This window comes from Pipistrellus kuhlii, unplaced genomic scaffold (assembly GCF_014108245.1).
Source record: "Pipistrellus kuhlii isolate mPipKuh1 unplaced genomic scaffold, mPipKuh1.p scaffold_m20_p_20, whole genome shotgun sequence".
Lineage (NCBI taxonomy): Eukaryota > Metazoa > Chordata > Mammalia > Chiroptera > Vespertilionidae > Pipistrellus > Pipistrellus kuhlii.
Window position 1 is genome coordinate 6,996,730 of NW_023425516.1, and position 23,906 is coordinate 7,020,635.

General features: G+C 49.7%; 1 protein-coding gene across 4 annotated transcripts in view; it reads right to left on the reverse strand.

Annotated features, from left to right (window-relative positions):
• NTM (neurotrimin) overlaps positions 1-23,906 on the reverse strand; it is an 814,150-nt gene that overhangs the window by 152,825 nt on the left and 637,419 nt on the right. For all 4 annotated transcript variants that reach the window (XM_036449152.2, XM_036449153.2, XM_036449155.2 and 1 more), the window contains one exon: positions 11,014-11,246. In XM_036449152.2, the coding sequence (XP_036305045.1) occupies positions 11,014-11,246 (233 nt within the window). The remainder of the gene's footprint in view (positions 1-11,013; positions 11,247-23,906) is intronic.

Sequence of the window (23,906 nt, forward strand, 5' to 3'; positions counted from 1 at the left end):
ACCAACTTTTTCTGATTTTCTGCCATCAGGGATTAGAAGTTTCCTGTGAATGCAGTATGTAACATTACCACAAACTCTGTGTCTTTAAAACTGCAGAGATGTATTCCCTCATGGTTCTAGGGACAGGAAAGTCCTGTATCAGTTCCATTAGGCTGGTGCCAAGGTGCTGCTGGGAGGGTCAAACTCCCTCTGGATGCTTTTGGGGGGAAGCTGTTCCTGGGACCTCTGGCTCCCACTGGCTGGTGACACTCCCTGTCTTATGGCCACACCACCCAGGGGCTTTGAATGTTCCCCTTTGCTCCACAGTCACACTCCCTCTTCTCTGTGTGTGTGCTGCACATGTCTTCCTCTGCCTTCTCCTTACGAATTACCCATGATCCCATGGAGGACCCCCCTGGATAACCCTGGGTAATGTCCCATCTCAAATCCTGAACTTTATCTGCAGAGATGATAACAAATGAGTAATGTTCACAATTCCAAGGATTAGAATCTGATAACTCTGAGTGACCCCTATTCTTATTCTGCCTACCATCACCAGTCCCAACACACACCGAATTACTTGGCTTAATGATTTAAAAAAAAAAAAAAAAGCTTACCCAACAAGTAGCTGTAAGCCCCAGGCACTCATGTGAAAGCAAATAGGCTCTTGCCCTGGAGCTCACAGCCATCACCAGCTAATCACAGAAACAAATGCCAACTGTGACAAAAAAAAAACAAGAAATGCAAGATCATGGCTCTAAATTGGGGGGGGGGGGGGAGGAGGGAAAGGTAGGGGAATAAAGCAAGTGTGAGGAAGCGTTCCTAAGGAAGCATATTTCAATGGATATTAGAATGATATATAGGGTTAACTGAGTGAAAAGAGAGAAGAATGCAAGAAAGGCAGAGGGGGAGAATGCAGACCAAGCTCAGGACCAGAAAGAACAATCGAAGTAAAATAAAAGAAAAAGAGATTGGCCAGGCAGGAGCTGGAGCGAACTAGGAGTGAAGATGAAGCTCCTCCCAGACCCTCACAAGGGATTGGCTCTCTTAGAGTGAGCAGAAGTCCTATAAGTGTCATCAGATTTGGGTTTGCAAAGATCATTCAGCTGGGAGTAGAGAAAGGGCGGGTTATGGAGGGCAGAATGGTGTGGGCAGACTACCCATTTTATTTTCATTGTAATGCCTTGGAACTGAAGTGTCCCACCATCCAGCTCAAAAAACCTTCCTAGACTCCAAGCTCCGGTGTCTGAGTCCCCCTCTCCCCCCTGGCTCTATGAGAGCAGCTTTCCTTTCACAGTTAACTGCTGCCCCACCCACATTATGTGTCCTGATCAGAGGGACCAGTCTCATCCATCTTTTATCATCAGCAATTGACACATGGAAGCTATCCAGGAATTAAAGGGGCGGAGGGGGGGAGGGTGCCAGGGCGGGGGGAAAGGGGAGAAATCAACATTTCTGACCTCCCTTTCTGGAGGTAGGAAAAAAACATGGCAATTTGAGTATTGAGAGTGAGGGCAGCATTAGCACAAATGCCTCTTTTTTATATATATAATATATTTTATTGATTTTTCACAGAGAGGAAGGGAGAGGGACAGAGAGTTAGAAACACTGATGGGAGAGAAACATTGACCAGCTGCCACCTGCACACCCCCTACTGGGGATGTGCTCACAACCAGGGTACATTCCCTTGACCGGAATCGAACCCGGGACTTTTCAGTCCGCAGGCCAACACTCTATCCACTGAGCCAAACTGGTTTCGGCCACAAATGCCTCTTGAGGCCCAGGTTCCGTGTGGTGTGCTGAGACTACCATAAAACCTGTCCAAATGGAATTCTGAGAGCAAAGGGGGCGACAGTGGGAGAGTTGAAGAACATCAACCAGTCAGCAGGAAAAAAAAAAAAAAAAAAAAAAAAAAAGTCAGGAACCCTGGAGCTAAAGGAAGGAATCAAACTGGGAAAAAGGGGACACAATCCATGGAAATTCTTGGGAATGGGGACCATGTCAGCCGCAGACTGCAGGCATTCTTGGTGCAGAGGATGAGGCCTGGGCAAAGGCGTCACAATAAGATAAACAGCAGCGCCTGACAGCCTTTATTGCTAATAAGCGGTTGCAAAGATGAAGGATGTTAATAGGCAGCGGTGCCCTGCTTCCCGGCGTCCATCTGATACTTTCCTTCAAATTAAATTATGCGATAGATCAAAACCTTTCCATAAAGTGCACCTAATCTAACATAGATTAAAGAAGTTGGTCATTTCCCAGGTACTTATTGTCAAGATCTGTCTGGAGTCCAGGTCTCCTAAATTCCAAAATGTCCTGCTGTGTACTCAGCCCTCCGGTCCCCAAGGGAGCGGACGCCGGGTTCACGGTGCAGATCCCCAATTAATCACAGCAGAGAGCACCGTTTGCCACGCAGGATCCTCTGTTTTGAGTTCTTAATCTCCCCACCAGCTGAGTTTACCACAAAGACATGAATATGTAATTGAGACATAAAGCAAACATGCCACCAAATTAAACTGTCCTAATTTTAAATCAATAAATCCTTTCTCAAATAACATGAAATGAAGATCTCTCCAAAGAAGAAGAGCGCTGTGCTCCACCAGCTCCAGCGGCAGCCAATTAGATGTGGTACCGACGCTAGACACTAATTTACCACGGGTGATGCTCAACAGGAATATAAATCTGAAGATATACTCCAGGCGGTGACACCTGAGAGCCACATAAATCAGCCTGGAGACATCTCAACACTGCGCCTCGGCATCTGCAGGTGGGTGCGTAGGTACAGCAAGAGGTGGCTGCTGTGAACGGTGGGCCCTCGTGCAGCCGTGTTATCCTCTGTAACATCCTCACCTCTGGTGCAAACATCACGATACAGACAGAGCCAAAAGCCTGGTAAGGGCCCTAGCAGGTTTGGCTCAGTAGATAGAACAATGGCCTGTGAACCGAAGGGTCCCGAGTTTGATTCCTTTCAAGGGCATGTGCCTCGGTTGCAGGCACCTCCCTGGCCTGGGCCTTGAGATCCTGATTGGGGCATGTGCAGGAGGCAACCGATCCATGTGTCAATGGAAAAATATCCTTAGGTGAGGATTAAAAACAAACAAAACAAAATCCCTACTAACGTGTACTATATTTGCTAGAGTACAAAGAAATGTACCTTAACTAGACTATGGGGGAAATATGTAATTGGAATTATTAAATATATAATTTAGCTCACTGGACATAAGGAGTCCTAAGCGGTCCCTTCGCCTTGTATCTTTACCTAGCCACAGCTGGGTTTTGATATACTCTTCCAATATTTCTCCCTTCCTCATTCGAAAGCTGTCCTTTTCTACTCCACGGATAGCCTTCTGGATACTCATCCTTTGCCGAGTCAATCTAATGCAGCTTTCCTGGAGGAGGAGAAGCAGAAAACCACGCCTGTGTTGAAGACATACCTTACCCAAGGCCTCCTGCTTCCCATTGCACTCCTAACAGTACCACACAGGCCACCCGCAACTTAGATGCAGCCTGTCTTTCTGACTGTATGTCCAGTGATTTCACCCAGAAACACTCCTGGTCCCATTCTTCCTCCAATGTGCCATACATGTTCAGACTTTCAAGCTTTGAACATCCTCTCGCTCTCGTCCAAGATGCCTTCTCTTCTCCGCCTCCCCTGAAAAGTCCTACTCACCACTGAGACCTCGGTGAAATGCAAGCCTGTGTGTGGTTTTGCCTAATCTTGCAGATACATTCAATCAGTTCCGTTTGGTGAGTTCATAACCTTTGCATGTATAAGCACCTGACCCAGCTATGGTGCGGGAGTCTGATCTGGACAGGGCAGGGACTCGCTGAATCTTTGTGTTCCCAGTACCTGGCTTCAAAGCATGTTTCATAACTGAAACATGTCAGTGACAGTCCTCATTGTAACCACAGACAGATGGAGAGATTTGGTCACCAATGTCTCTCCCTGCCCTGAGAAGCTAGGCATTCCCATTTCAGCAAGAAGAGAATTGCCCCAGGCTTTTGCTGGCCTTTGAGGACCTAACAGTCTGCAACAGCCATGCCATTCAGATCCATGATGCCGCCTTTGATTACACTTGATACACACACTATAGGGGCCATCAATGAAAGCTTTGGGAAGGTAGTGAGGAGGGTTGTTTTGGACATATTCTAGGATTAGTCAGATCAGCACGAGTGGTTCATGAGATCATAAAGAGATCTCATGCAATCTTTAAAGTGCAGCTTCAATAAACCACAGGGGCTTCTGACATGGGGATGGGAGTCTAGGCCTGGCCAGCATGTCTCAGTGGTTCAGTGTGGTATAAACCAGGAGGTCAGGGTTCCATTCACTGTCAGGGCACATGCCTGGGTTGTGGGCTTGATCCCCAGTGTGGGGCATTGCAGGAGGCAGCCGACCAATGATTCTCTCTCATCACTGATGTTTCTCTCTCTCTCTTCCTCTCTGAAATAAAAATACAAATAAAATAATGAAATAAATGAATCTAGGTAAAGTTTGCCTTTCCTCCCAAATGAAATGGCTTTCTTCCTCATGGGGAGGCTGTGGAATATATGATCCAGGAGGAATCAGAACCACTTTTCTCAATCTTAGGGCATTAAAATCTGAGGCAGTGCAGCCTCCCTGGGGAAGCCACCTACGGGAAAAGATTTGGTGGCTGCTTACAGATGGTCCCTGGGGATCTCTAACTGCTTACCTGGATGGAGGCTGCCTGACTCCTGTAAGCATTCATTGTGAAGCAATAGAGTCAGTTGAGCTTTCTGCCACCCTGAAGCCATAGGAGTGTGCCTGGCTTGGACACAGGGACCCTTGTCAGGCAGCACCAGGAGGCCAGTGCCGAGTTTTCTAAACCACTGAGAAAAGCTGAGTCCCTTCCCAAGCCTTACCAGAAAACACAGAAAATGCCGTTATTGAACCCAATAGGTCCTGGGCTGCAGCAATTTGCTCAGATTAGTTTATTACTACTCTCCTTGGCTTTGTAGACAGATGTTGTTTTGGGGGGTTTATTGAAATGCTACTAAACCTATCCACACGTTTTGCCCCTCTATTGTCGGTTAACTAACTGCATGGCAGTTTTAGAATTCACCAGGTGAAACAGAGTTGCCTCATTTGCATGCTGCCTAAATGCCATAAATCCATTTCAGATAAAATGCCCTTCCTCCTTCTTTGTCATTCTCCAGGGTGCTCTGAGGAACACTTTAATTTTTGGTGGAATTTAATTTCCTGACATTTAGAAATTTCTGTCGAATTCTTATGCACGGTCTTATGACCAGGGCGAATATGCATTTTCCATCTATTTCCTGAACCAGGCAGGGAGAGGAGAGAGAATGGAGAAAGCCAAAGCCATATGAGATGGCAAATGTGACCTGCTGACCCCTGAGGCGACTGACACCGGAAGAACACAGAGGTACTCAGGAGGTGACTTCTGTTGGTTCAGAGCTGGATGGCAACCTTTTCTTCCATGAAGTCAGCAGAGATGGAGCCAGAATGGAAATGTGTTGATGGCAGAAATCAGTTTGGCTCAGTAGATAGAGCGTTGGTCTGTGGACTGAAGGGTCCCAGGTTTGATTCTGGTCAAGGGCATGTACCTTGGTTGTGGGCACATCCCCAGTGGGGGGTGTGCAGGAGGCAGCTGGTCGATGTTTCTCTCTCATCAATGTTTCTAACTCTCTATCCCTCTCCCTTCCTCTCTGTGAAAAATCAATAAAATATATATTTTTAAAAAGAAATGTGTTGGTGAAGGTCTCCTCTGCTCTTGGGGAGCCCGCAGGCTGGGGGGCACCTTGGGCTCTGGGGGAACCTGGCTGAGACGGAAATCCATGCCTTCAATGTAAGGGTTAGAATGCATTATGCTCTCTGATATATTGTTCCCAATTTCCATACTTTCAGGTTCAGGGTTGAGGAGAGGCTGTGGAGTGTAGGTGTCTAGGAATTAAAAACTTTTTGTTTCCATTCTTTAATCACAATAATGAGTTTGGCTGGACAAGGTCCGTTAATTATTCATGATTGGAAAGCAACAGGATTACACAGAGCAGATGGGTCAGGGGAGAGGGTTCAGAACAGGAGGACAGTCAAAGGTCAGCGAAAGGTGGCGCCTGCCTGCCTGATGTCCTCCAGGCCTGGCCCTCCCGCTCTGGAATGCCACCACCATCTTCTCTGGTCCCTGTCTCACCCTGTAGACATCAGCCTGCTTCCCCCTTCCACAGGAGACCCAGAGCTGCTGGATCCAAAAGGCAGGTGATTAACTATCAAACAATAGCAGGGATTTTCGGATTAATTCTGCCCAGGGAGAAATAGGAAAACTCATTTACACCAAACAAAAGGGAAGGGGTGGCTAGATGCTCAGTAACAAAGCAGGGAATCTAGCTGGGGCCTGGAAAACGAGTAAAGAGAACAAAGGCTTTTACTACTACACCTGTCACCCAACATCCACATGTGTTCAAGGACCACATTCTGCCCGGTCTATCCTGCAAACATGTCTGTGCATTGACAGCCACAGGTGTCCCAGCAGGCCTCCCCCATCCCCCGCAGACCCCATGGCACTTCTGCAGCTCCAGCACCTCCACACTCAGGGATTTTAGAGATACAGTCAGAGCTCTGTATCTGCACTGTCCTTAATTTGTCAGAGGGGTCAACCCACTGAGCTTCCCATTCACTCTGGGTTTGCCAAGTTAAGTCCTCTTTCAGGGGGAAATGGAGACAGGAGTGTGGCCATTTTAAAATGTTCCAGAAGCACGGTTCGGCAGCAGGACGGGGAGGGGTGAAGGGTGGAAACCCGCAGCTAGACTCTCGAAGCAGCTCCTTATTAATTACGCTCATAAAGCAGAACACCCCGAGGTCAAAGCCAGGGAAATCACTCGGCCCAAGTTTTAATGAACCTTAGAGAGAGCTTCCCTTGCGGTGGTGGCCTGAAAGATGATATTCAGCTGCCTAAGTGGGCATGGCCATCCATGGGTGGTGTTTCTTACTCTCACAAACTCATTTTGAATGAAGTTTGCAAGGCATCGTAAAATCAATAGTCTGAGTACCTGACCCCCGCACCTCTGCCACAGGATGTGCTCCCAGCTGACACTCCAGATGCCTTAGTGCCAAGCCAAGCTCTCCCAGGGCTCCAACTGGCAATTTTAATGTCCTGATGGACTCACAACCCTCCTGTCCTCGCCCCTCCAGCCCCGATATTCAACCAGTCCAGTCCCCTAATTCTGTCTCTTCTCCCCTAGTTACACCTTCAGACTCTGGCCCTTCTTCTCTGTCCTCGCTAACAAAGGAACCCAGCCCTCCATCATTTTAAACAATCCCCGCCTGTCTTTAAAAGATCTCTATCTTCTCACAAAACTCCACTCCCTTCTACACCACACCTGGCACTTCGGGTCACTGAATCCCACTCTTACTTTAACTCTTGTTGGACAGTAATGGCTATCACTTATTATTATCATTTCCAGTCAGTACACAATCATCAGTTAGGGAGTGTGCAGGATGCAACCCATCAATGATTCTCTCTCATCACTGATGTTTATATCTCTTTCTCCCTCTCTGAAATCATTCAAAATGTTTGTTTTTTTTGTTTGTTTGTTTGTTTGTTTGTTTGTTTTTTAATGCCTAATCAGCCAACACAGGGGTGGAGGACTCACAGCAGCGGTGGCCATCAGGATGAGGCCAGCAGCAGCCAAACTCTGGGCAGCTGAATTCTGAGGACGATTGGGGCAAACACTGTCCAGGAATGGGAACTAGCTTGTTTGGGGCAATTTATTTTTCATGCTAAGTGCGTGGCCAGCCTCACAGCACCAGGGTTGTCTCCCAATGGTCACAGCTGTATGAATGAGTGAAGCATGATGGGAACATGCATTGGGCGAAGGATCTGCTTCTTTGGCGGATGCAAGGATGGATCCTGGCTCTTGGCATGTCCCATCACAGCCACAGAGAAGATGGAGCACGTAGAACAGTGGGACGGAGGCATGCTTGAGAGTAAAGAGAAAGAGACAACCCCAGCCCTCAGCAGCTTTCAGGACACTACAGAAATGCATTACCTTTCTCTGTGTGGGTTTATTTATACACAAAGCTGGCTGCTTATACGTAAAAACACAGACTCAGTTTACTCCTTTTTCCTGCTGCGTGTGTGTGTGTGTGTGTGTGTGTGTGTGTGTGTGTAATGATCATAATACCATTTTGAAGACGTAACATGCCTAACTTTCACTCCAGCTCTCCTACTCTGAAGAAACTTCTACAGAATCCAGACAGTCAGCTTCAGCGGAGGTACCAGGCTCCATGCTCAGTACAATAAAAGCTCCCAAGATAAATAAACATATATATATATTTAATCCCGGATGGCAATGCATCCTGTTCCCAATACAGAAACAGGGGAGTCTGCCTCTCTTTAGTTGGTCTGATTGCTTTAAAGAGGGGGGAACAGGCTGGTCCTGGAAAACGATGGCCCTCTATTCATTAGAGTGTCAATAATGCCCAGGCCAGGCATATCGACAGCGGATTAGCTTGGGCTGAGTCTGTGTACAAGACCAGTGCCTTTTTTATCCCAGCTTGTCTCCAGATCAATACACCCATCAGCATTCGAAAATTAGCCCGAGATGAGATTCCGATACTTGAGGTGGTATGTCAGGCTAAGAGGGCACCTCGCCAGCTCATGGAAGGGAACACCTCGTTGGGGATTAGACGTTTTCCATTAGCTTGGACATGAGTGAAAATTGATGTGGGCTCCCTCCCCTCCCCTCCTCCCATCTCTCCATCCCTCACATACTCAACCTTCTCTCTGTGAGTCTATGTGAGACCTCGGAGCTGTAATTCCTGCCATTTGATTCGATAAGCATTTACTAAATGTTCGCTTTGGAGAAGGCACTTATGTTAGGGCAGGAGCATATAAGCGTAAGGAAAAAAATTATAAAAATGCGGTGCCTATTTTCAAAGAGGCTTCAAAATTCATCACTATTCTTCCCATTCTCCAGTTCATAATATGCCTGCTTTCTACAGCAAATGTCTGTGACAGTCCTGTCCTGGTGTCAGGGTCATTGCTAGACAGTCTGCTCTCAAAGGTACAAGTGGGCGTGGGGGGGGAGGGAGGGAAGAACAGGCTGGGGCTTGGGGAACAGTTTCAAATGCACCACCTGGTTTAGATGTAAATGATGCCACTGGGGCATTCTGGGACACTCCTCAGACAATAGTGATTCTCAAGCTTTTTGGCCAACTATCCACAATAAACATGTATTTTAAATTAAAAACTTTCAATGACACAGAATTTTATGTAACAATACCTACTTTGTTGTTTGCAATACACTCTGATAGCTTCTGTGCAATTCTATTTCCTTTAAAAACTGCTGTTTGCACCCAGCAGTTTGAAAAATATTCATTTACACAACTGATAAAAGAAAAATTTCCTTTTGGAAATGAAGAGTAAGAAAAACAAACAAACAAAAACAACTTGATTTGACCCAGCTGGGGGGCTCCGATGTCCCAGTGATGTGATTCTCTGTCCTATCCAGGGCCCCTGCTGTTCTCGCTCCCCTTGTGTGTTCTCCATACCCCTGGTCACACTATCCCGCTCTCTGCAGTTCCTGCCCATACTCCACCCAGCTCCCTGCCTTCCCACAGCCAGCTTCTCCTTCATTCCTCCTGCTCCTTTGCTTTTTTTTTTTTTTTTTTCTTTTGAGCGACCTTTCTCCGCCCAAGGTATCCTCACCATTTCCAGGGCACGCTGACAAGAAGGGGCAGGGAAGGAGCATCTGAAAGAGAAGTGTAGTGCCCCAACCTGCCATTTGAGCAGGTGAAGGGAACTGGGAAAGAAGCGGCCACAGAGGAGCTAGGCTCTGTGTTCAAGGGCTGACACATCTAAATAATAAAACAAGGAAGGAACTAGTCCACTGTCAAAGATGTATTAAAAATTTAAAAACAAGAGTAGGTTAAAAGATAGCTATCACTTAAGCAGCATCTTATGTTCCAGTCCCTCTTCTATGTGTTCTGCACATTAGCACATGTAAAATGTGGTTCTCCCCACAGCATCTCATGACACGGACCCATTGCATAGAGCAGTGGTTGGCAAACTCATTAGTCCACAGAGCCAAATATCAATAACACAACGACTGAAATTTCATTTGAGAGCCACATTTTTTAAACTTAAGCTTCTTCTAAAGGCCCTTCTTCAAAATAGATTCACCCAGGCCATGGTATTTTGTGGAAGAGCCACACTCAAGGGGCCAAAGAGCTGCATGTGGCTCGCGAGCCACAGTTTGCCAACCACTGGCATAGAGGAAAGTCTTGAGGCTCGGTTCAAACCAGATCCAAGTCTTACAGCCAGAAAGAGGCCCCGTCTGATTCTGTCAGGGCCAGTGCCTCCACCTCGCTAGGAACACGACCCCCATGGCTAAGTATTGTGTGAATGCCCCAGGACCAGTTCTGCTTCCTGGGGAAGAGGCAAACACCATTCCCCGGGCCTGAGCATCATAGAGAGAGCACAACCAAGAGAGATCCAAAAAGGAAATGAATGTACAGCTTCCAAAAGCTGAGGCTGAGGGGCACAACCAAAACATAGTGAATCAGAGGCAGGAAGAACAAACCCAGGGCCGGGGGTGAGGAAAGATGAAGTGAGGGAAGACAAAGATGCAGGTGGTGGGCAGGATGCTTCCGGGTAGCTGCCAGTGCCCCTATATTGGGCTCTGCTTTCTCTGAAGGCAGTGTGAGGCAGGGGTCAGGGGTCAGGGGCCAGAACCCAAATGCTGCTCTTCCAATCAAGCAAGCTTAGAATTGGAAGGAACCAAAACATCTTCAGAGGAAGAAAAAAGAAAAGCTATATTTAGAAGAAAATTTCCTGAGAAAATATATTATTGGAACAACAGCCACAACAAAAAAGATCCTGGTCCTATTCAATGGGAAAATTACATGAAAACTCAACATCTAACGGCAAGATGACAATTAAGAAGGTGTCCTGGCCGGATGGGACAGACAGACAGAACCCATTTCTGTTAAGGATCACAGACCAAGTGTTTAGCACTGGCTCTCCAGCGGCGGCTCAGACCGCCCAGCCAGACCCCGCCTACCTTGCACGATGAGGTGGACCCGGGAGGTCTTGGGGTGGTTGTCCGTCTGCACAGAGCAGGTGTACGGGCCCTCGTCATACACGTCCACATTCTGGATCTCGATGCTGTACTGGGTTTGGGTGTTGCTCAGGAGAACTACGCGGGGGTCCAGGCACCACTTGTCATTCCCGGCGTAGAGGATGGTGCTGCGGTTAAGCCAGGCCACCCGGGTGACCCGGTTGTCAATAGTGCACCTGGAAGGAAGATCAGAGAGATACGTCAGAAAAAAAAAGGGAGGGGGGAGGGAGAGCCATCAGGATGAAGCCCCTGGCAAGGGAGGAGTGAGTTTTTGTGCCAGTCTCCGCTCCCTGCCCCAGTCTCCACGCATGCGTGGCCTGGGTGTGACAGGTCACGGATGATGCTTCCTGGGATTGGTGGCAGAGGCCTCATGGGATTAGAGCCTTAGGATATTAGATATGTCAGACCGCTGGGTCCTGAGCACATCAGTGCTTCTGTAACCACTGAGAACAGGGCCAGTGCAATGGCCCAAGCTATTTTTTAAAAACATATTTTATTGATTTTTTACAGAGAGGAAGCATGAGGGATAGAGTGTTAGAAACATAGATGAGAGAGAAACATCGATCAGCTGCCTGTTGCACACCCCCTACTGGGGATGTGCCCGCAACCAAGGTACATGCCCTTGACCGGAATCGAACCTGGGACCTTTCAGTCCGCAGAAGAACGCTCTATCCACTGAGCCAAACCGGTTTCAGATGGCCCAAACTATTCACAGTTAAAGCCCAAGGCATCTTCCTCAGCAGATGCCTGGGTTCTCCCAGCACAGCCAGTCCTCCTTCTGCCCCAGGATTTCCATGATGCATTATTCCTCACCAGGTGGTCCAAGTGCACTGAGTCATTCAATACTTCGCACATGCACAACCCTATGAGGAAGGTTCTAGAGGCAAAGGAATCCAAGAACAGAGAAGCTAAATGCTGCCCCAAACCACACAGATACTATGAGATAGATCAGAGACCCAGACTGTAGCTCCTAAACAGTCTTCTCATCTGAGATTAGCGGGCTCTGACAGGAGGCGCCTGAAGTCAAAGCTAACTAGGACCACCACCACGGCAACTTGTCTTCATTATATTCAGGGGCAGGAGTGTTCAATTATTGCTACATGAAAGGCTTTTTGCAAGATCTCAACACTGGCTGCACATGTAGAGGCAGATGTTCTTTCTTTTCCTTTTGCATCTAGAGTCCTCAAAATACGGCAGCTCCCTTTGCTTTCCTTCACTTCCAACTTTCCCAGCTACTCTCGCCAACGCCTGGTCCCATCTCTCTGTCTGCATCCGTTTCCTTCTCTCCCTACACCCACTGTGTCCTATGGCCTTAGGCTAAATTCACAACCCTGTCCTCATCCCGACTATAATGCTTGAAATAGCAAGTGTCTACAATGGTGCCTCGATTTTATATATGCTCTTGTGGTATAAAAGGACTCTTTCATCCACACTGACTCATCTGATTCCTGCCATAAATCTGTGACCTGGGTGACCTTCCCCACTCTCTTTTTTAAAGATGGGACTCCAAGGCCTGGTGACTTGCCCCAGGTTAAAGAGCTAGGAGGTGACATCAGCCCTGGCACACAGGTTGTCTAGCTAAGGTGAGTGTCAGCGGGAGGCACAGTCGCTGCCACCGAATCCTCAAAATGGTCTGTGACCATCAACAGCCTAAGGACTGCTGTCGAGTGCACCAGACTCCTAGGGGGTCCCTCTTGAGAGGAGGGCCCAGCGCTGTGCATCCTTTCCGCTTGTGCTTGTGGAAATGTCACCCGACACTGCAGGGCCACTCAGGCGCAGGTGGGGAGCCTTGCTGAGAGCTCCCGCAGAGACACCGCTCAGCCAGAGCGCCTCGCTCTCTGTCCAGCGGGCTCTGTGCTTCCGACTGTGTTTCCCGGACAGCACAGGGGAGGGATGGTAGAAACCTGACAAGGAAACGACCAGGGGGTCTTTCTGACAATGGGCACAGACTGCCTGCGTCAGAATCGTATGAGGAGTTTGTTATAGGGTCTTTTTGCTACTGACTGAGAGTCTTTGGGAACTCCCAAAATGTGGATTTTCTAATATCCCAGTTTGGTCCTATCCACACCAAAGTTTTCAAAACACTGGTGGAGAGCAGTGCACCCCATGGCCAGCTACGTGATTTGTGGTGTTTGGTTAAGGTGACCAGATGTCCCGCTTTTGGCGGGACAGTCTCGGTTTTTGGAAAGATTATCGGGTCTGTTTTCAAACGCAGCGGGGCGCGGGACAAAATGTTAGAAATCAGGACTGTCCCGCCAAAAGCAGGACATCTGGTCACCTTAGGTTTGGTGCAAAAGGAAAATGCAGAGCCCTTTGGCTGAGGATTATTAATGATTTCAAGGAGGTGACAGCAGAGCGTTTAACCAAGGGCAGGATCTTACGGGACTAAGGACACGTCCTGATGGGACTCTGGCTCTGCCATGCATGTGATCTCCATAGGATCTTACTAAGATGTACACTGTGCTGTGGTGGATCTGGGTTGGGGCCTGGGAGTCTGCATGTTCGTAACCCCCCAGGTGATGTGCATGCAATGGTGCCTAGGCCACCCCTTCAGTAGCGTGAATCTAGAGGAGAATCGCATGCACATTAGGAATGAGGAGCGCCGAGTAAGTGCCTCATTGTGCAAAAGTGTGGTCAGGAAACCGTCAATGGAAAGCTTGATGGCAATGCAGCTTTGCAGGCCTCGCTGCAGACGTAATGAGCTGGAGTCAGTGCCTGCATAAGACGCCTAGGTAACCAGATGGACAGGAAGCGTGGATGGCCTGCCATGTGCTCCAAGGCTTCCTTTAGGCTTTGCTGACAATACCCAGCATCCTCTCTGTGCGTATGCAGTGGAGAAGCCCAGCCCATTCACAGAGGCAGCACCCCGTGTGCACCCCTTCCTAGTAGACCCTACTCTCTCCTCTCAGGCTGCCCTGCCTGAAATGTGAGTTTGGAACCACAATGGTTTCAAATCCCTTAAGAACTACTGGCTCCACAGCTCGCTTTGCTGGTAACATACCTGGGCTGGTCCTTAAAGTCCCTACTCTAAGTGTTGCTCAGATTCCACAGGGAAACCGGTGAAATTCATATGCATGGCTAATGTTTACTAATCACCCATCACTCTGTGCTCAGTACTGAGCGAGCCTATTCCATACACTATTTGATGCTCTCAAAAATGGTTTGGGTTCACTTATCGTTCTCAATTTATAGATGGGGTTAACCGAGGCTAAGCAATATCCAAATTGATTAAGAGAGCACCAATAGGAAGCTGCAGAACCAATAATCAGGACCAGGGTTTTTGCTGTGGCTGTTCTTTGTGGGTTGGTTGTGGATTTTTGTTTCTTTTCCTCCTCCTCAAATTCAGTGTTCTTGAATGTCCTTATCAGACGCCATCACATTTAAATTCAATGTTCATCTGACTCACCAGGAAGCCCTGATGCATACAGACTGCCGGCTGCGGCCTGGCCTGGCGACCACACTTGAACACCCATTCATTTAGACACCTGGTCTCTGGTGAGCTGAGAGCAGCCGAGCGCGTGGGCCCCAGGAAATGAGTCTTGTTTGAAGCCGTTTTCCATTACTTCCCAGGGAGAACGTTCTAATGACCAATATGCTCTGGCAGGCAGAGTGCTAGTTCTTTTCCCACCAGCAGCCCCGGATGTGACCGGATACAGGTGAACGGCTCTGGTGCAGGAAATGCTGACCATCAGCCTCAAAACCCAAACAGCTTGAATACCTGTTTGGATGCCCACAGTGGGGTGCCTTGCTGCCTCTTGCAAAGGCCTCTGGGAGGGCTGTCCTGGCTTCCCTGTGAGCATCTAATCACTGGGATAGGCTGGCGCCAAGCAGTCTCACCACTCAGCCCCGCACTCACCGGACCAAAGATGCTCATTTGCAGGTGCATTTGCACTCCAAATGCAGCCCATTTTCAGCGCTGCGGTGCAGCCCCTGTGATATACGGTGCTGAGGCATTGGCATAGCTCCAGCTGCGGTTTGGGCACATCCAAGGTCATGTTTAGATGTCCAAACCGTCACAGCAGGAGATCAGTCTTGCTGAGGCTCCTGGCATTAACGCCGGCTTCTGCAGAGATGGATCGCAGAGGGAACCTGGCCGCCAGCTCCTGTCACCTCCTCATCCTGCCCCCATCTTCCTGTCTCATTTATCGAGGCTCCACAACAATGTGGAGGAGACAGTTCTCTGTGTGTGTGAGTGTGTTTTTAAGCAAACTGAGCAAAATGCTCTCCCAGCCAGAGCCAGTGCTATGCTTGGGTTGGAGTCAAGAGAAGATGGGGATGGGGCCTCAGTCAACAGGTTCCCTTTCATGCAGACACCGCCCTCAACCAGACTCATGAAACACGCCGTGGGGTGTCACTTCCCCTATGACTAGGAAGGTGTCAAACTCAACTCTCCCTGACTAAGCCAGAGAGGCGGCTTTATCCTCAGGGAATTAGTCACAGGCTGGCAGGACAACTGGAGAGAGAGAAAGGTTTGAAATGCCCTGACCAAGCCTTGGCACTCTCTCTCCCTCCCCCACCATCTGGATATAAGCTGGGCTCCTGCTCTCCGCCCACCCTGCCACACGCAGGAACCAGAGTGACAATCATTGCACAAGTAGAGCGTTTGGATTCAGACATGGAACTCCCAACTCCCCAATGTCCAACCATCTCTGAACCCCGAAAGCCTCCATCCTGCAGCCTCAATGCTGCCCTCAGCGACTCAGACCCCGGCCTTCCAGGCACTGGCCTTGGGCCTCGGTGGAGGGAGGTGGAGAAGGGAGAAGTGGTGGGAGTGGCCTTCCCCTCTCACCAAGCCTGCTGCTCTCCCCCTCCTGAGTGTGCCCCCCGGGCAGCCCATGGCCTGTCCGAGGCCACATCCTGGCAGAATTCAGAAAGAGACAGACAGACAGGGCCTGGGAGGGACTCTTGCTATCATTTCACTGCTGAGCCTCAGTGCCTTTCTCTGTGGGTCTGTTGCATTCTGTTCCTTTTCTCAGAGAAGTTTCTTCTTAAAGAGATGAGGCCTGCTAGATTCGGACAGATTCTCTGGGGTGTCCAGCCTGCATGGATCATCAATGAATTTTCCCAGATGGTTAAAGCCTCACGTGGAGTGCACCAGAGGGCCAGCCGCAGGTGCCGGGCTGGACCTTGCACCGGAGTACAGCGCCTGCTGGAGAAAGCTGTGCGCCTGCCATTGTCTGCAGCTGCGCTGCCGGTGCCAACACTCCCCGATGCAGCCCGCTGTGGCCTTACTCTCTTGCGGATGAATGTGGCTTCATTACAAAGCCATACAAGCGTGGACTCAGGGCTTCCAGCTACCTTGGGTTTGGGAGGTGATGAAAGTGAGAAGGAGATAAGACAGAGAAAAAGAGAGCTGGAAATTTCTAGAAAAAACAGACTCCAAGTATAGGAATGTTTGGACTCTTCGAAAGACAAAGAGTGTGCTGAAATAAAGAGAAGGATTATTAAAGAAAGAGGGGAAAATCCAGGCTTGGTCTTTCTTAATCCCACCTGCCTGGAGATCCGAGGACTATAATGGAGCCAGGCAGTGGGTGATCCAGCCTGTCCTTCCATCAAATGGCCCTTTCGCTGCTTTTGAAAAGCAACACGTCTCAAGCCAGGCTGGGGGCTGCGGTGAAATGAGCGCGTCCACCCATCACAGCCCCTGGTCCCAATCCCCTCTTATCACACAGAACTGCTCCAGCGGCCCCGAAGTCCGCTTTCTCTGGGCATCGGAGTTGTGCCCAGCCTGCCCCTGGAATTTCACAGAGAAACACTGCAGGCTGGCTCAGGAGTACCAACGCCCGGCTCCTTGGGGTTGGCAGGTACATCTTCCAGATGTGCTTCCGGGGAAAACCAACCGATGGGCAGCCAGGTGGCTTCACCATCATCCATTCAGATGTCCCTGCACCTTAGCTCTTTATTGCAGAAGAATGGCCCCTACTGGGGAAGCCAATATTGACCCTATTGGAATCTGCACTCGTTTCAATGTTGATCACACCACTTTGGGTTATGTAGAGAGAAAAACAGTGAACTTGCTCACAGCTCACACAAGCCTTGCAGCAGCTTTCAACCACTACTATTTTGCTGTAAGTAAAAAATAAATAAATAAAAAATACAGCTGCACGGTACAAAATTTTTCTTAGTTAGGAAAACAGTGACAGGCTGATCATGCCTGGGTAGAAGCAGAAGGGACTCATAATAGAGGTGAAAGGATTTGGCAGGTTTGCAGCTGTGCACATGCTCACTGGGATCCACAGCTGGCAGAGGGCAGCTTGGAGGAGGTCGGGGGAGAAGAAAGAGTCCGACTGCCAGAATCCATGTCCCAGCTCTCTCCTTGGGCCTCTTCACAAGTCCTCTTACCTCACGGAGGTTCATTCAACTCCCCTGGGATGGAAATAATGCCCTCCGCGCGCCCCCCCCCCCCCCCCACATGGCGTTCATGAGAAGATTAAATGGAACCATTCATGTAAATGCATTGCTTTGTATGTAGTAGAAACCCAGCAAATACTAGGATCATACAATCTATCATACACTCCGCTTTCTCATCTTGGTGTTCAGATAGATTACATCAGAGGGTAGATGCTAAATCCTGACAATAAGCCATGCCTTATTGTCCTTATGTGCCCTTATGCAACATTGGATTGGACAGGAAGCAAGCACTCAATAAATATCTGTGAACTGATTAATTCTTGATTAAAACCTCCCACCTTCCACAAATCGCTGATAAGTAAAAGACCATGGACCTGTGCCTGGAGAATCCCTAGTCTGTGTGTCCCACCAACCTGAGATCACAAACATGTGCACATGCCTCCCTCTGCCCTCTGTGGGGGTCAGACCAGGGGAGGCCGCACCTTCATGTCTCCAGTATGCTGGGTAACGAGAAGGCATGGCTAAGCACCTCTGAGAAAGGCTCTTGCTCAGCTCACCTATCCATCCGCCTTCCTGTCTGAGCCACAGCAGCACAGTGGGAGACAAACTCCGCTGAGTTAGGCGGCTGGTGGCTTTGCTAAAATGAATGGCGCAGTGTTCTGATTTGTCCCGGTGACAAAAACCCGATACTAATTCACCTGCTGTGGGAAGCTTGGGACTGCTGTATAGGTCACATCACACTCCCACAAGCCACTTCTTTACTCAGGGACCGCGTGCTTGGCCAGGTGGAGGAAGGATCTCGAAACAAAGAGACCCTTCACTGTGTCACAGGACCATGGACCCAATACTGTGGTGACCAACACCAGGCTGACTGGAGGCTGTTCTCTCCCTTTTCCCTCCTAACATATTCTAAACCATCCAAACACAGAGGGTCATTTAAATCCTTTGTGGAGACCAACATTTCCAAAGAGGGAGAGCCCAGAGCACTGAGGGGGAATTCAGTAGAGATCCATCTTGGACATCACTTGCCATTGACCTTGAGCTCCAGTGAATGACCTCCACAAAGCCCCCTCTCACCTCCCACCACACGGCTGCAGGAAGGCCTGAACTTACTACACTGAACTGCTTCTCACCAGGACCCATGCACGCTGCTCAGTGTTTGGATTCACTGGCTCAATTTACTTGCCATGCCTTCCTTATTGTGTGTTACCCTGATACCTATTTCCCTGCCAAGGCCAATGTTAAATATCATTTTGTATCTCAACTACCTTTGCTCAGCAAACATTTTTAATCCTTCACAAATGGTCCCCAGGCATGCCCATCCTGGTGTGTCCAGAGAGTGGTGGTCCATAATATGTCTCCTGGGACGAGGTGAGCTCAGGCAAATGCTTCTCTATTCCAAGGACCACTGGTCACTTTTGGGGGAAATCCGGGTCTTGGGAGCGTTAAAGTGGCCGTTTAGGTTGGAAGGAGCTTGCTAAAGAGTCGAGGGCAGGGCAGAGGGAAGGACATGAGCAAGTATGATGTAGCTGTAACAATCCTGGTGTGATTGCTGAAGGATGGAAATTTGATCTGTGAAGAGTATGAGTCTTCGGTAGAAGAGAGGAAGCCAGGAGTGAGCACACTGCTATCTCTGTGTCTCCTTGGTGCGCTGCAGAATGGCCAGTACCATAAGCGGTCTCCCCCTCCTTTTGCATATCCTGCTTTGCTGGCCTGTGGGGAGGAGGAGTCCCCAGGGGCTGGGAACACAGAACTCCCTACAACAAGGTAATGCAGGAATAATTACTTGCAGAGGAGATAATTGGGGCTCTTCTGGCAGCTCATTTATGTGGTGGGATACCTTGGGGGGCAGGATGTATCCCCAGAAAGAGGAAGGTTCCCAGTGGGAAGGCCCACCCCAGCGGGGGATCTGCTGCAGCTCCTAGGCCTTCCCCCCTCCTTGCCTGTTTCCTATCAGCTGTCCTCATCTGTGCCTGTAACAGCTGGCTGGCTGAAGAGCTCCCTCTCAGGGGAGCGCAGATGTCTCAAATCTGCTGGCTGTGAAAGGCGGCTACTGACCAGCCCTTGCAGTTCCTCACCTTCTCTCTCCATCATCAAAAGGAGCCGCTGGGTGGGGCCAGGATGCAGGGAGGGGGGCAGCTGGGCACCTAGCCCAGTGGTCGGCAAAGTCATGAGTCAACAGAGCCAAATATCAACAGGACAGTGATTGAAATTTCTTTGGAGAGCCACATTTTTTAAACTTAAACTTTTTCTAACGCCACTTCTTCAAATAGACTCGCCCAGGCCGTGGTATTTTGTGGAAGAGCCACACTCAAGGGGCCAAAGAGACGCAGCTTGCCAACAACTGACCTAGCCAATTGCCTCTGTCCCCTAGACTGAGGACTCTGAAAAGCCCTGAGAGGACTTTGCTGGGCCCAAAGGAAAAATGGAGAAGAGGGTCTCCCAGGTGTGTCCACCTAAGAGAGGGACCCACCTATCATGCTGAGAAAGGCCTGGTGGACAGGGTCCAGGCTCATGCAGACCAGGCTGAGGACGGGAGTGCACAGGTGGGAGCAGAAGCATGGATCTGGGGAAACCACTCTGAGGAGGGTTAGAGGATAGGCCAAGGGCCCACGTCTTTGGTCCCCAGTATTGTCCCCACCTGTGCTGGACACTGCAATTGTCAGTGGCAGTCCAGTCCCCCGGGTCCCTTGATGATCTCTGTGTCACTGCCCAGGTCTCCTGCCCTAGGCTGTGGGTATCCCACCCACTGGCAGAGAGCCAGGTATGTCCCTTGGGGCTTGGGCAGCAGAGGTTGACCATGGGGGGCCTGGAAACTGCTCTCCCTATTATACCTACTATTTGCCTGGAATTGAGCCTCCACTTGGCTTCTGTCCTTCCCTGCCCTGCTTTCCCTCACTCCTTTTGAGGTCTCTCTAGGGAGCACTTCCTTAACAAGTCACTTTCTCACCAATTCCAATCCCAGGGCCTGCCTCTGGCTGGAACTAAGGCAGCCCACTGTAGTTCTCACACACATTTGGTGATCAGAAGGGGAAACTTTAAGGAGAGATTTGAAGCTTGGGAGGCTGCAGAGAGCAGGTGCCCGAGAGATGCCCAGGGCTCTGTCGCCAAGCTTTGGGCAGAGGGCAGAGTGGGTGGTCTGGGCTCAGAGAGAGGAGATGAGAAGGGGCAGAGTAGAGCCTGAAGCCAAGAAGAGCAGAGGGAGCTGGGGACATCCGGAAGACAGACACCCAGGGGAATACAATCCAGCCAGGAGAGATATCCAGGCACATTTCCACAGTGTGTGGTAAAGGGAGAGCATAGGGATTGGAAAACCCACTGAAGGAAGGATCCCTGAACTCAGGACGAATGAAAAACACCTGCATAAACAGAGAAACGGTGAGAGGGTGCGCTCCACAGGTGGAGAATGCTGTCCAAACGTGTCTATGGATAAGGGGGTACCTTAATTGTTGTGACAGATGTAGGGATCTGTGGGGATGCAGAGGGGCCAGCATAACAAGGAAGATTAGAATCAGCTTGCCAAGGCCCCCAAAAACCACCCTGAGGGGTTTGTTCTCACTGGCAACAGTGGATGGCTGCTGAAGAGGGGTGGGTGGCTGAATGACATGAGGACCTCACCTTTGAGAGCCAGGCAGGAGAGTGACAAGAATGGGGTGGGAGCCACTCACTGCCAGGAGCCATGGCAATGCTGAGGGTCCCCTCTCCACACGGGTTTCCCTTCCAGATATGGTGGTTCTTATTCACACCATCAAATATCTAAGCAGGTGTTCTCGTATGGAGACAAGATCAACCTAAACCAGTGGTTGGCAAACTCATTAGTCAACAGAGCCAAATATCAATAGTACAAAGATTGAAATTTCTTTTGAGAGCCAAAGTTTTTCTTCTAACACCACTTCTTCTAAATAGACTGTCGCAGGCCGTGGTATTTTGTGGAATAGCCACACTCAAGGGGCCAAAGATCTGCATGTGGCTTGCGAGCCGCAGTTTGCCCACCACTGAAACCATGCTGTGGCCAAAGGGCAGCTATGGCTCCTGGGCCTCCTATGCATTCCCGAGGCCCATGTAATAACCTTGCCACTGACAAGTAGGCAACCCCAGGCCTACCCTTCTCCCTCTCCTTATTTGTACTTCATTTCTCATTATTATCTCAAAAGATATGAGCAGAGTGAGGGGTGCAAGAACAGGTTTCCTGAATAATTCATTTGAGTTCCTACTGTGTGCCATGTATGTATTAGTTAGACAGATAGAGACAGACATGTGGTTGTCGAAGAAGAGAGGTAAGGAAAGGCAGAATGTAATGAAGTGCGGGGTCTCAGAGGGGACACAGGGTGCTGGGAATCCTAATCTCAGGAGGCCGGGAGGGTCTTGTAGAAGTGGTGTTTGTGCTGAGAACTTTAAAACTGGGTCTACATTTGGTGCTTGGAAGGGCCTCAGAGACCATCTACTGACCTTCAGAGAAGGAGCTAGAAACATTAAGACAAGGCCACTACTTCATTTAGAAGCCTGTGGCTATTTAGCAATTCACTTAAGGAAGACCCAGGAGGAGAGCATGCATTTCCCGATTCCTTCACCTGAGAAAAGTGTTTTCTTCTCAGAAAGCTTCTGTAATGAACATGCCAAAGCCTTGATAATGCACTGGGTGTTACTCGGATTTTAACAGGATCTCTGCCATCTAGAAGCGGCTCTGCATCCGAATATTTTATCTGACCTAACCTCAGCCTGCGTGTTCATATTTAAGGGAAGTGGTAACCATGCCCAGAGGTTTGGGCTGTTTTTCCATGGAGTCTAGCCAGCTGGGTGCCTGTTGCACCATCTAATCTGCTGTGACAAGCCCTGGTGCCTAGGCTTCCTCTAGCGCTGTTTTCATACGTGTCAAACGTGGGGGGAAATCCCGGCTCCCTTGGCTCTCATGGTTTTCAGGAGGGTCAGAGTCAGTATTTCAGGGAAGAGCATAAAGGACTCTACAAGAATAGGCAGGTGTTGGAGTTTACAAATCCTCGATATTATTTTCAAGTAGCTATATGCATGCCTCCATCACCGTCTCGGCATTAAACATGTATTTATTGTGGGACTCCACCCGTGGAGAGGCAGTGCTCAGTCTCCAGAACAAAACACATCCCTTATTCTCTGTAGTTTAGGAGCTTATGATACCAAGAAGATAGCAGCTACTTAAATGAAAGAAAGCAGGGGACCTGCGCAGGCAATTGAATAGCAAACATTGCACAGATACAGAAAGGAAGCGGTTTAACCCTGAAAATACAATCCTCAGCCCGGTACCTAAATCACGATGCCCTTAGGGGAGCTCTGTAGACCTTCCCTCTGACCCCCAGGGCGGTGCCAGCAGGCAGAGCAATAGCGGCCCCGCTGGGTGAGGTGGGTGCAGGCAGAGATGGAGGGGGAGGCTGAGGGTCTGCAGATGCAAATGTCAGCCAGGGGATTCGGTCCTCTCAGTGCTCCTCCCAAAGCAATTTCCTCCAACCAGTGATGGGCAAATAATTGCCTGAGTCCTTCACAGAAACTCTCGGTGCCTTTGCTGAAATTCTCAATTAACTGGTTTCCCTAGGACGAGATGCTAGTTGGGCTGAAGCAGAGAGTTCTTTCTCTGCATGAATCGCTCCCTGATTTTGTTCATTCAACAACAAGCTCAAAGCGTTCCCTAATCTCATCCCGACGGACCACCTTCTAAACGCCAGGCAGTGGGGGTGGGCGGGAGGATCTGATCTCCCCTCACCTGGCAGGTGGGCTGCAGCATCAGTCTCTCCCACTGGCCTCTGGCCTCTGAATTCAACCCTATAGTCCACCTCTATCTGCAGAAGGACCTTTCTGGCAAACCTGGTAGAGATGTATTTGTTCAAAAGCCCTCAGTGGCTCGCACAGCCTTCAGGATGAAGCTCAAACCTTTCAGGATAACCCATAGGATAATGCTGGCCTCATTCAGCCCCATTACCCCGAAAGGGAGCAGACCACAGCTCTGTCTGCAGTGTCATCAGATGGCATGCGCTCCCCCGCCAACAGCCCACTTCCCATGGCGCCCCTCAGTCTGGGGCACCTTTCCCCACTTCTCCCCCATATGCATCTCCCTTCACAAGGCTGCCTCTGTCCCAGCACATCGGCCCTGACTTCCGCCACTCACACACTTGTCACAAAGCTTCCAGGCCACAAGGCGGTGGTGAAGGCAGGGTATTTCCTTTGTCTTTCGTTTTTGACCCCTCGATTTGTTGTGCTCACCATGGTACCTAGTCCATTATCATTGTCAGTAAGGGCCCATCTCCATTGCCCGCCGTGAAGGCCCAGACAGCAGGCCTCTCTCCTGATGGAGGCATCTCTGAGACAATGGAGGGCCTCAGGCACAACCCAAGCACCGGAATCACCTCGTTGTTCTCCAGGGTGGCACATGCCCGGATGCTGGAGCCTGACGCTGCCCGTGTAGCATGGCTGCACCTCGCTATCAGAGGGCCCCGAGCCACAGGTCACACTCCATGAAG